The sequence below is a fragment of the Haliaeetus leucocephalus genome, unplaced genomic scaffold (assembly GCF_000737465.1).
Source record: "Haliaeetus leucocephalus isolate CR32 unplaced genomic scaffold, Haliaeetus_leucocephalus-4.0 Scaffold284, whole genome shotgun sequence".
Taxonomy (NCBI): Eukaryota; Metazoa; Chordata; class Aves; order Accipitriformes; family Accipitridae; genus Haliaeetus; species Haliaeetus leucocephalus.
The window spans coordinates 453095-466453 of record NW_010972720.1 but is presented as its reverse complement, the minus strand read 5'-3'; the positions used below and the strand labels follow the sequence as shown (position 1 = coordinate 466453).

Below are 13359 nucleotides of genomic sequence, written 5' to 3'. Positions count from 1 at the left end.
AGGGGCAGCGGCCGGGGCCCGGGCTGGGGCTGCCTTGCCGCGCCAAGTACGCGGGCGCGTAGCGGTGGGGACTGCCGAGCTCAACAAGCCGGTTTCTCGCCTGGGGAGCAGCCTGGTGCGACTTCCCGCAGAATGATATTTTTCAGGGGGCTTCTTCGGTGGTGGGATTTATTTTTTTTCTTTCTTCCCCCCTCCCTCCCTCCCTTTTTCCAAGCCCCTCGCTGCCTACACACAAGCTGGCTGAAGGCTTGCCTCTGCGGCTGCATACGCAGCGCTCGTGTTGTCCTAACGATATGGCAGTAGCACTTCCTGCTGTAAATCACTTCGCGATAGTTTTTTGAAGCGCTTCTTAAAGGCGGCACTGCAATGAACCCTCTTGTCAGTTCCTGCAGCAAGCTTGAAACCCGGTGAGCTAGAGCCCGTTTTCAAGACTGGGGTGTGTAGTGTGCTGCTGTTACTTTTCATAGAAACGGTAGGTCTGTAGTCCACTGTTGGCTTGGTCTCGGCATAAATGTAATTCCCTTTGCTACGCCCTACTGGTGTACGCTCTGTTGTTTTGGACCCAGCTGTAGTCACCTTCGCTGCCGTCTTGTTGTAAAAAAAGCTGGTTTCAAATAAATGTTCGGAGATACAGGTGTATTAAGCAAGAACTATGAAAAGCGAGCTTTGTTATAAAGCTGTACCGGATAGCTCATCATTCTGGAAAAATTTGAGAAGATAGAATCACTCAAGATTAAAATTTATGGGGACTTGAATTTAAAAACCGTTGCTGTTAACATTTGTTTATAATAGTTCACCTAAATAGATATATTAATGTAGATTGCTATTATTATTTGTTGCTATTTTGATGTTTCCTTCATTTATTGAAAATACCTGAGTTAATCTAGAGATCTTTTATTTTGCTCTTTGTATGAACATCTTCATATAACGTAGTCTTACTGACTCTCTTTCCAGCTTATTAATGCCTTTTTCCCTCAAAAAATTTCAGAGCACAGTCAGAAGAGGAATGGATGTAACATGATATCCTTGGAGTGCTCAAAACATACAAATTCTGCAAAGATTTGTTTTTTGGTTAAGTAATACAAAGAAAATGGATGAATCAGCTTTGCTGGATCTGTTGGAGTGTCCTGTTTGCTTAGAACGCCTTGATGCTTCTGCGAAAGTCTTGCCTTGCCAACACACGTTTTGTAAACGCTGTCTGCTGGGCATTGTGAGCTCTCGAAATGAGCTTCGATGCCCAGAGTGCAGGACTTTAGTGGACTGCAGTGTTGATGAACTTCCCAGTAACATTCTGCTTGTCAGGCTACTGGATGGCATCAAACAGAGGCCTCGAAAACCCGGCGCTGGTGGTGGGACTGGTAGCACAAATGCTTTAAGGGTCCCGATCAACACTGTAGCTAATTGCGGATCAAAGGACCTGCAGAGCTCTCAAGTTGGACAGCAGCAAAGGGTGCAAGCACGAAGCCCTCCTGTTAGGGTAGGTACTATGTGATGACGGTATTTTTCCTGCACCATTTCAAAATGGTTGATGGCCTCTGCTTCAGGATAAGGGCAGTCAGATAGTAAATACGGCAAAACAAAGCATTTTTGAGAATTGTTGTAGTTTTCTAGCAAAACACATCGGTGTTCTTATCAGTATTGGTTTACTGTTATGTAAATACCAGTAATAATACTTCCTTATTAAAACTCTCAGTTGTTGAGGTAAGGAGCAGAAAAGCACCTCAATACCTTAACTGTCGTATTAAAAAGGAAGAACAAGATAATTTATGTGGAAAGCTTAAGTAATTGTTAAGGATAAACATCTTGTGAAGAGCACTTGAAATTGTTCTTGATTTGTCAACTGCAAGATTAGAGATTTTATTTTGGCTCTTGCGCTTTCTGTAATGATTCCGGCTATCAGTAAATTTCCTTTGAGTTAGATACAATGAATGTTAAACATGAGCAGGGAAGTTATGTTCTTGTTGAAGTCAATAAAGGTTTTGCCTTTGGCTTCTAAGGAGCTACATTTTTACTTCTCTTCCTTTAAAAAGAAATCTTTGAATTACTGTGGTCTGATAAGTTATTTGTACTGTCAGTCCTCACCCCTTCTTTAATTAGTTTTTCCTCAAAGTATTTTTTCTAAGTGATGCGGAAAATATGTGTACTGTGATGGGAAGACATTGCCTGTACTCCTGTTCCTTCCCAGGATCTATGCAACTCGTAGACTCTGTCATACCTTTATAATCAAGACTCAGTAGTCTTATTTACGACTATCTATTCTAGAGCCTGTATCGGGAAATATAGTTTTATGAGATGACTGACCTTGCTCTGTTTTTTCTAATGACAAGGCAGAACAGCTTCTCTGAAAGGGCTTGCTGCCCGCTTTGTGATGCTTCCATATTCAGAGTTCCTGTGTTTGAAGTGGAGTTTCTGAATGGTTTAGGTGGTTTCCTTGTCGTGAAGTCTATTTTATTTTTAAGAAATGTCTCAAGGAGATCCAAGGAGAGGGCTTAAATGTGTATTTGGCAGGACTAGTCTTTATTTTAAAGTATAGCTGAATGATTTATTTTCCTTACCTGATGAAGGAAGCCTTACACTGATTTGTCCTCAGCTGTACTTACGTGATTGGAATCTATCTAAAACATCCTAGATATACCTTTTAAGATTGCAAGGGGATTTAAAACACAGGTGTTCTTCCATTAGATTGTATTCTTTTCTCTGCTTGGTAGAGACTCCCATTAGGTTCTTTACTTTAGAATATAAAAATAATAATTATCATGCCACTTCCTGTTAATTAGTTTTGTTCTGTATATAGATTAATTGGTAAGGGAGGAGAGAAGATGATGTGTTGTGGTTTGTTTTGGTTTTGTTTGTTGTTTTTTTTTCTTTCAGAAGGTAGACCTTAAAAAAAAAAAATACTGCAAAGAAGCTTCAGCAGTATCAAAACCAGTCTGGTGGTCTACAGAACCTTAAGGTGTTTACCATGATACCTTGCATTTGCAAAAGCTTTTCAACTTAAACCAAAGCAAAATACCCATATAACTTGTTTACATATTTTCTTGTCAACCTTTGTAAATAAATGTGTATTTTCAGAGACTGCTTCTCCTCCAAAAAGGCTTCCGTTGCAGCAGTGTACTGCATATGTGAATGACCGTGCTTCAGAGTTTCTTAAAGCCCTATTAGAAAAAAAAACTTGAATATGGAGTATTCTCTCTTTTTAAAATGTTCTATAATACCCTGTTGTGCAACATTTGCATTTCCAGATGTTGTGCAGAGTAGAAAGTGATAACATGTGGAATGTTGCTTCAGTTTATTAGTTATGCTGTACTGTGTGCCATTAAAATTGTGACCATGTGCATTCCTCATGCAATTAACTGATACTCAGTGTATATTAGTGATAGATTTCAACATTTTACAGTAAGTCTGAATACATCTTTGTTTCTGGTGTTTCACAGGCGTTCTTGTGTCTTCTTTCCTTTGGGAGACAGGGAAAGGTCATCTTCTCATCTTTTGTCCACTTTGTCCAGAGCCTTTTTTACTAGGAAGGCAGTACTATTAAGAACCTGAGCCGACTCTGAGGGATAAGAAGGGGAAGATAATAAGAACTTTTCCTTTTTCTGTATGAAAAGTGGGATTTTGTTTGTTTGTTTTTGTTTGTTTGTTTAAAAAGTCCAGAAAGCAAAATGCCAATTTAATGGACAGGGTTGAAGCAAATGCCCGATTTAGTTTTGCTAACTGTAACATAAAGATGGTAGCAAATACAGTTCCTCTCTGGGAATTAGAGAGAAAAATCTGTTTCTAGATGAGTGGCAGAGTCAGATTTCCTGAACTAATTTTGCTGAAGGGGAGCTAGTAAATGAAAGTTGCTGTTATGTTAAATGAAGTGAACGTGGATGAAGGCTGTCAAGTCATAAACATTCTGCTTATACCCTGAAGTAATACTAAGCTCATAAATGCCCTTTCAGAGCATGCCATAATTTTCAGAAAAGGTTAATACAGCATGTACTGCAGCATGATTTCCTGAACTGTATCAATGACTATGGAGCTGCCAGCCTTGTTATTGCACAGTACTATGTATATTGCATTCTCTGTATGTATGTGGTGACACATGGCAATAAACAAACAAATGGTTCCTTGAGTCTTAAAACTAATGAAGCTGGGTGGGTGGTGGGGATTAACAAATCTTGTGCCTTGTATCTCCCCCACTGCAATAACCCTGTTTCTTTCTGTAACCTCTGTAATATTTCACTGCTGTAACAGCTGCAATTTCTCCCTGCAAGTTCTTAACCTCTTTCTATTCCCTGCTATTTGACGCATAAAGCCTTCTGTGCCTTTCCGCGGGTACCAGTTGGACAAAGGCAGCATACTGCTGTACCTGATGGAAACTGTTTGCTGGCTGCCCAGCTCTTCTGTTCTAAGCAGCCAGCTTGCCTGGGAGAACAAATAGTAGTTATGTTCATGCTGCAGCTTCCTCTCTGGTATGGATGCTAATTTAATGCTTTTCTGTTTTGTTGGGTTTTGCGTTTTTGGTTTTGTTTTGAAGTGAAAACCTTCAGCTAGGTTGACAGCTTGGAAGAGCTTTACAAACTGCAGCCTGCTGTCAAATCTGCTTGGGACTGGTCAGCAGGAGCAAGTTACTGAGGGCTATTGAGGCACTGCATGATCACATGAGCCTTGTTTGCTTCAAAAGAGCATATGAAAATTGTAGGGTACTTACTTTCAAACTTATGCTCATGTTATTCATCTTGTCATTTTCACAAAATATGTCAAACAGGTATTGTCTTAAGTTTCTTATAGTAGTTTTACAAGGATGTGCTTACTGCAGGAGTCTTAAATGTAGCTGTGTGCTTAAGTTGATAGATGTTGGAGAGCTGTTTTGATTTCTCTACTAGAGGATAGACTTAAGGTGATACACATTTAACTTTTCCCTTGAATTTGTAAGCGCCTAAGACATACCAATTCTCCTCTTAGTTTCTTTATAGTCCAAGTTTCTGAAGTTAGGGCTGTCTTCTCAGCAGAACCTAGAGTGGAGTTGCCTAGATAGTCTGAAATCTCATCACTGTTGAAAATATTTTTTAATTATGTTTTCAGCTGTTCTCTGGACCACGTGTAGGCAGGAAGAGATAAGCAAAGGATTCAGATGATCTCCCTTTTCAAAAGAAAAGCATGAGTAGCACAAAAGTTGGCCATGCCTAATAGAGTTGATGCTTATGCTAAGTACTGATGGTGTAATTTGAGTGTATTATACTGTATGTCAGTGGGACATCTTATCAAGAAATGTTACAGTGCAGACAGTGCGTAAGTCCTAAAGCTTTTCCCTTTTTTCTTGTTTTTATTCTGGAAAGTGGATAGAGACCTCTATTGATATCACTTGTGCTGAAGTCCTCTTGAAATGAGAGGGTAAAGGAACGTTAAAGGCTATGAGAAGATGCTCATTTAGGTGTTTAAAGGGGGCCTTCTAGCTGCATCAATAAATTCTTGCTCTGTGCATTCCTGAAACTTTGGGGGTTTTTATTGAGAACCGCCAACATCTGAGATGTTTGTGATAAATTCTTTTAAACTGAAGAGGAAAGAAAAACCCTCAAACTGGAGGTGGGTCTGTGAGTTTCTGCTAATGCTCAGCTGTGTTGCATTGTAGTGGAAACCCACAGATCCATTCTCATGCTTGTGTATCACAGGAAAGCAACAGTAAAATTTTAAATTCCCACATCCATACTGGTGCAGCAGTGGTCATTTGGGATCTACTAGGCTTGTCTGGGAACTGCTGAAGCAGCTTTAATGCCAAAAAGGAAAATAAATGGAGCCAGGTTCTTTCCCCCCCTGCTGTGGTGTTTCAACTCAGCACAGAACTTGGGACAGTAGGGATGACGGGCCACCTACTCGTCTGTGAGGACTTAAGCAGGTCAAGCTTCTCTGTTGGACTCAATGCAGGATGCTAGCAGTCGGTTTTCTTTTATCCTAACCACCCTGGAGAACAGAGCTCAGGGTGGCAGTTTGCACAGTTTGACTACTTAGGAGGATTCAAAAACCTGACAGGAGCTGAAACAAGTGCTACTGTTGTAGCCACGGCACTTGTTGGCCTGCTGAGATCCTGGCAGAACTTAGTTGTCAAGGGAAACTTCCTAGATTAGAAAACAACAACGGGACTGAAAATCTGCATTCATATATCAGTAACTTTATTACAGGATTGACAATAAATTTGGGGATTGCCAAGAATGGCAGCAGGTGTAGATTGGAACAGATGTTTAAATTGTCTCTGAACAAGAGTTATCAGAATAAAACAGTACACAGAAATGTCATGTCAGTAAACACCTGGTGGTCAGGTACCCTTAGAAGAGGCTCATGTTGTGATAGTAGATCAGATTGTAAAGTATGCCACTGTGGGGGAAAAAGCGGTTGTAGAGATATGGAAGAAACAGTGGCTAATGCAGTTAGTTTTATGATTGGTATTTGTGATGGTAGGCTGGAGAATCATTACGTGATGATACCTCATTTTTGATGTCTGTGTACAAATTTGTACAAAATCTGCTTTCCCTCCTATTAAAAAAAAAAAAAGAAACAAAACCGTATCTTATTGTTGTCTGTGTAGTTTTAATTATGCATTCCTGCATGTATTCCATCGTATAAAAATGTAAGGAGTGTAGAGGTGCAATTTTGACATGTGAAATACCTTAATTAGTGAACGTGGAGATAGGTGGCTATTCATATTCCAGAGTGATCATTGGAAAACATTTTGGGAGGTCTCTCTAAATCATGTATGTGTGCTTTTGTTTCCTCTAATGCTTTCTGAAATACCAGATTGTGCTTTTACATTTACAATTGCTTGTACAATTTTAATTACTTCTCTGTAACACTTCTGTATGCTATGTCAAGCTACAGAAAATGTAACGGAGATTATAAATATGAAAGGAAAATAGACTGTCTCTCATGTTGTTAATATGTTTCCTCTCAGAGATAAGTAATTAAGTAAAGAGATGGAGGATAAGCAAAAGGAAGAATTGTCTCCGTATCCAAAGGGGCTAGGATTGAGAGCTTCCGGGCTCAGTTCTTGGCTCTGCCACAGACATCCTTTATAACCTTGCAGAGAGTCATTCAAAGCTCTTTGTGCCTCTGTTTCCCATCTGCAGATATGACTGATAGTACTTCCTTTGTTTGACTCGCTATTTAAACTGTATACACTCTAGGGCAGAGATTGACTTTTTATTTTGGATGTATCTATAGGGTGTTTTACAATGGGTCTACAGTCTCAGTTGAGGTCAGTAGATACTGCTGTTCACTCTTTAAATCATTGACTTCCACATTACTGGAGAGCTGTTCATAATCCATTTCCTGTACCAAAGATGGTCCAGTGCCTGGTGTTACATTGTTAAAAGGACTTCGTTTTGTTTGGATGTTTAATAGGGAATCACATAAGTACCTCAGTGAGGAAAAGCCAGACACTGAAAAAAAATCTGCGGAAGCTGGTGTTCCGTTCTTCAGCTAGAGTAAGTGATCTGCATCTGACTGGCACATTGGTGTGTAGATTTGAGTGTGTTTTGAAAAGAATAAAAAGAGAATATCTAATGTGAATGCTGTTGGTAGTACAGAAATATTTAATTCCATACTTTGAATCATGATAGCAATCTTTAACCTGCCAGCTAACATTGATCTGCTTGATAAAATAGCTGCAAAACTAGTATAATCCCTTTATTTAGAAAATAATTAGGTTTTGAAGTAGTTGATTTATAAACTAAAAAACAAATCTACATTATTTAAGTGTGGTACTTAAATCCCTTTTTATTTTGTTTCTGAAACACTTTTTTTTGTGTATTAGTGGAAGATACTGTTGTACGATTGCTTTGTTTTCAGGTGAAAGAGGGGGGCTGTCTTTATTTCCCTTCACTTTCCAAAGTAATATTCCTCCATTTCTGTAGTTTTGTTTAAAACCACCTACCTGAAATAAAATGGTGTCTTTTTTTCTCCACTTTATTTTGGCCAGTGAGTTACAGGTTACCGCTCTACTCAAAAAGCTTTGATTGTTCAGAAAATTTAAACTTCTGCAGAAAAAGGAAGTCTAAATCCCTTACTTTTAATGGGCTTGTGAAGGGGAGCAGGTTGGGGTTTTTTGTTTGTTTGTTTTTAAGAGAATTAAAATCTTTGAATTTTTGTCTTATTACCACAGAAATCAGATACCCATAAAATTGCTTTACATAGGTAGTCCAGGGTCTGGTTAGAAAAGTCAGTCAGTAGTGCTATTGCTGTGTTTCTGTATGTATAGTGTCTGGCTTTCTGCAAGGAGTACCTCTTGTTTGGTGGCTTAATAGACATCCTTTACGGTAGGAAGAGCTGAAGGGGCTGATTGGGATGGGATCAGATCTCCTCTCCTCTCCTTTACCTGAGTGAAATGTTTTTTCACATGATACTTCCTCTTCTTACCCCTGTGTTTAGTGCATAGATAGGAGCTGTGGAAAACAGCAAGCCTGAAACTGCAGCTGTGATAATAAAACTGGAAACTTGTTATGTTCAATTGTTTGTCTTTCTTTTGGTGGACTTCCCCTTGCAGTGCGTTTGGCCTTCTCCTTGTGATATGCTTCGCACCTTCCTTGGTCTTTTCTTTGGCTCCATCACTGTCCTTTATTCAAACGTTCTCTCGCTTCTGATCTTAGTGTAGTACTTCCAAGAAAAAGAAAACATATATTTTTCTTCCCTCTTGTGTCCAATTTGTCCTTGACTGTGTCAAACATAGGAAACATAAAGTAAACAATAAGAAAGAAAATGTTCTGTTGAAGTATCTGGACTACAGACACTCTTGTGGTATTTATGACTAAATCTGCTAAATGAATTAAGAGCATAAAGTGTAGGTTAATATTACGGTATTGCTTAGCCTTCTTTGGTGTAAGAGTTTCCTTTTTTTTTTTTTTTTCTTTAAATCATTGCACATCCTAGTGTGGGCAAGAATGCGTCTCAGTAATTAAAGATGAAATATCACCTGGTCAGCCCTGTTCATATATACACCTTGTTACTTTGTGCATGAAGGTAAAGTGTGCATCTGTTATGTCTCAATTCCTGTCAAGTGCCTCTTTGTTAGTAGACAGAAAAGCTCATCTCAGAAAATAAGCAGTGAATTCTTGGGTCAGGTGCACTAGCTCAGTTTCTTCACGTTTCTTTTCACATCACCAAGTCAGAATCTTTTCAGAGAGCAGGGTTTTTTGGATGAAGGATGGCTGCTTTGAGGTGAGCTGTATTAGTTTTAGGAAGTGAGCAGCCCTGAGGTGGGAGAATTGCCCATCCAAGTGCTCTTTTCTGCACTTATCTTTCCTGAGTATAGAGGGGCAGATGGCAGCACTGTCCTCTGATTGTCAGACTAAACAGCGGGGCTAGTCCTAGTTAGAGCCTTGCTGCACTGAGAGCGTCTGAATAACTGCTTTCATATCTTCTTGTCCCATAGATATTGCCAGGGCTGCCATGCAGTTTGGGCACAAAGCCCCTAGCTTGTCTTGGTCAGCACAGAGGCAAACAGTTAAGTCTGTTTTCTCTTCTGCATGCTCTTAAAGTCAGGAAATTGTTGGGACTCAGGAAGATGCTCTGGAGATAAGGACAATCACTCCAAAGAGAGAAACCGAGTCCAGTATTTGGAATTATTTGACATGTGATGCTTATATGCATACCTTTAAAATGTCATTCAATGTTTCCTGGAAACATACAGGTTTGGATTCTCCAGTTGAGGGGAAAATGAAACACAGAAGTCAAACTTAATTGTTCACATTTCATTTACAGACACTGTTGCCAAAGTGTCTCAGAATCTGAGCCTCCTAGGTACATGAAAATTAACTGTGGCACATATGAGCAATCCACCACGGAAATCATTTATCCTTGTACCCTTAGAAGCTTAGGACTGTGACGCTCATTTGACACTTGTGGCACTCAAGCATGTGATTTGTTATCCAAAGTTAACTTTTTGTAGCGTAAGAGTATGAACACTTCAGAATTTTAAGTAATTTAATTTCTTGTGTTGGTCTTTGTTCCTATCTTATTTGGCCCTTGATTAATTCCCCACCCCATCACCTATAGTATAAGCACTTAAACGCTCAAGTATAAAAAAAAAATAGAACCTGCAAGAATGTGTCTGATCTAAAAATGAGAACAAGAGTCTCTTGTGCACATGTATGTGCGCTGTCTCTCTCGCACAGTAATTTTATTTGAAATGGTGCTGATATGCTCAGCCTTCTGCATATAATTTTTAAAATATGGTGTAAATTTGTGGGGTTTTTTGTTTGTTTGTTTTAAATTGAACTAAAAGGTCAGGTCTAGTGCTTAACTGTTCTTTCTATCTTTCAAGTTGGCATGATTCTTCAGAGCTGAATATAGACTGTTTCTATTTTCTGTAAATGTGCAAAGTATAATTTTACGGTTTCTAGCTGGGAAGTATGATATTAATCATAAATGCATTTTGATCAAAGGTAAGCATTTCAGTGTTGCTTAAAAATTAATACAGATATCATTTTCTTCCTCTCTGAAGTGAAGAAGTGCTGCACAGAAGATAAGCCAGGCATCAGAGAGTGTCCTGTTGGACTTCATAACCTGAAGCACTCCTCAGTCTTTAGTGTTCCCTTGTTAATAAAACTGATTTTGTTTCATGGCATCAGAGTTGCAGTAACGTGAGGTAACTCTGCTCTCCTTTTTATAAAGGAAGGATATGTGTATTACCTCTCTTGACTTCCTCTTCTCAGCACCTAAACTTTCAAAATATACATGTACATTAAAAGCTTTTTAAAGAACTGAAGCACTGTTTTATCTTGTGTGAACTACAATTTTACAAGACAAGCTTTTGAAAAGCTCTGGTTAAAGACAAAAGTAGTCACTCCTACCAGATGTTCAAGCTGCTGAACTCAAGAAAGGGAATGTAGTCTTACTTGCACAGAGGAGTGAGAGGATCAATACTGAATAATTTGAAGCAAGTCTCTTCGATTATTACCATGCTATCTTAATTCTTTAGGTTATAGTCTGCATTTTATTTATATACAAAAATTGGGGAAGAATGAGGCACTTCTGACTGATTAAAAAGTGTTAAGATGAAAAGTATTCAAAGATAATCAGATGACGATCTGAGTTGGCATATATAGGGCATAGCTGTTCTAGAAGCTTATTTTAAACAAATCCAGTAAAGATGAATTCAGTGTGCTGTGGTAATGTGCCTCTGAGTGAAGATGAAGCTTTTATTCTGAAGCTGAGAGCTTGCTAAAAGAAAAATGAATGTCTGTGGACCTTCACTTGTTCGTGTATGCCAGTGCCCTACTATCTCACATGGTCTTCTTTTTCATGAGCTAGATACAGATCTGCGAGGAGACTCTTAAATCTTATCCACACTGGCAGAGTTAAGCCATTTTCAAAACCTGTTTAATTTAACACAGTTTTAAATCCACAGCCTTATTAAGTTAACAAGCCTTCAGCCTTGCCACCAAGTTCTGTAATCCTCTTAGATCTTTGGTCTAAGCAGGGCAGGGATAGTCAATAAGTAGATGAATGGATAATCTTTCAGAAGATATATAGGTCTTCCACAAATAAGTGTTGATATCTACACTGAGTTTTGAAAGGTTGAGAAATGCTGATCTAAACTTCCATTGAGTATAAGACACACTACCACAGTATCTACAGTTTGAGGAAAAAGTTGAAAGGACTGTTACTTTGTGTAGTTGGTGGCGGGGATGGGGAGGAATAAAGGATATTTTCTTTTTTTAATGCATTAGTGCCTGGTTTATAGCCCAAGAAAATAAGGTTAAATCTTAAATATAGAATGAGGTAAATAAAAATAACTGTTTCCCTGCCATTATGCATATGCAGATTGAAAGCATCTTTGTGGTTGTTTCACAAGCTATCTTTAAAAATCTTTCAGGTGATCAGTAGTCTCTGGACCAGAATTTAAAAAAACATTAATGCAGATAATGTTGTATTGGCCACCACTGCAGTCTGCATGTTACTTCTGTTCAGTTTTGGCCCTTTTAGCCCTATTGAACTGAAGCTGTGTCCATCTCCTGAGCAGAGCTCCTGGGGTAGTGGAGCTGGAGGAAGGAAAAAGAAAAGTTTATAGTGGAAGAATTGAGCCTAACGTGAGGATCCCTGCCAGACATGTTCACGCAGCACCAGAGTACAAGCAGAGGAAGTGGATGTGGGGTCCAAGCCGCGTCCAGGAGATGCTAAGGGTGACCTTGCGTTTGGAGAGGGCGGCAGAAGAGCCGAGCACACAGCGAGTATGAGGCGTGAAAACAATCACTCATCTAGTTGAAAGGATGGGAGAAGGCTTCTGGGAGGAGATGACTGAAAAGCAGGGAAACCTCAATACTGATGGGTGATAAAGACGCAAAAGGTCAAGCAGTAAGTGTAGTGGAGGGATAGTGGGTTATGTTGAAAGAAAACAAACTGTAGTAGTAGATTTGGAACATAGCAACAGACAGATTGGATAAAAATGATGGAGGAGGAAATCGGATCGAGCAAATGACTCTCTGCTCACTAGAACTGAGTTAGAGACCTGGTGAGGAGGAGGTGGTGGAGGAACAAGTTGAAGAGTTAGTGTGTTGTTTAAGGAAGGCTTTGGAGAGCATCAAAATAGAAAATTTGATATGGAGGAGTTGGCCGGACAAGAGGTGAGAACAAGAATTAAGTGTGTTGACTCACGTGCCATCTATTCTCCTCCAGTGTGTGTGCATTTTAATTTTAATATACTGTATATTTTATTTTTCATTGTTTATTTTGAAATAGTGTGTCATGTACTATGTGACATTTAGAATATTTCAGTTCCAAAATGGCTGAAGAACTTCCTGTTCAGGACTGTGAGGATTGTTTCTGGCATATCTCTCAAGCACTTTGAGATTCTTCACAGGATTCTAAAAATGTCAATTTTATTACTAATAAACTGTTCTCATAGTTCTTATAGAACCAATAAAGCTACAGATTTAAATCTTCTGTTCAATGAACTCAGAAAGAATATAGGAAAAGGTGGGCTAGTATCCTAGGAATTGCTTAGAAATTGGAAAAGACTCTCAAAGAAGGAAGAAGAAAAAAAAAAGAGCATTTGTGACTATCCTGATTTGGTAGCATTTTCTTTCACCTTGCTTCTATGTTTCCTCAATCTTTTGTGTAGTCCTTCAGTTAGTAATAGCTGAAAATAAGGATGTAAACATCCTACTGGCATTACAGACCATGGCTACGATCTCACATACTATTCTTTTGAATTTAGTCATGATAGATAAGAAGAATTAATTTTGTGGGGCAGGTTCTCCAAGCAAAATAACAGAATATTTTCAGTATGTTTTCAGTCCATGGAGCAGCTCACCTTTCTGTAATATGGTTAAAAGGAGAACTATCTTTCTAGAATTATGTTTTCAAAATACATTATTTTTGTTC

The 13359-nt window shown here is 38.9% G+C and overlaps 1 protein-coding gene across 1 annotated transcript in view; it reads left to right on the top strand.

Annotated features, from left to right (window-relative positions):
• The first annotated feature begins 1090 nt into the window (after nucleotides 1–1090).
• Nucleotides 1091–13359, top strand: part of SH3RF1 (SH3 domain containing ring finger 1) — an 88523-nt gene continuing 76254 nt past the window's right edge. The window contains exon 1 of the mRNA XM_010569945.1: nucleotides 1091–1477. Within this exon, the coding sequence (XP_010568247.1) occupies nucleotides 1091–1477 (387 nt within the window). The remainder of the gene's footprint in view (nucleotides 1478–13359) is intronic.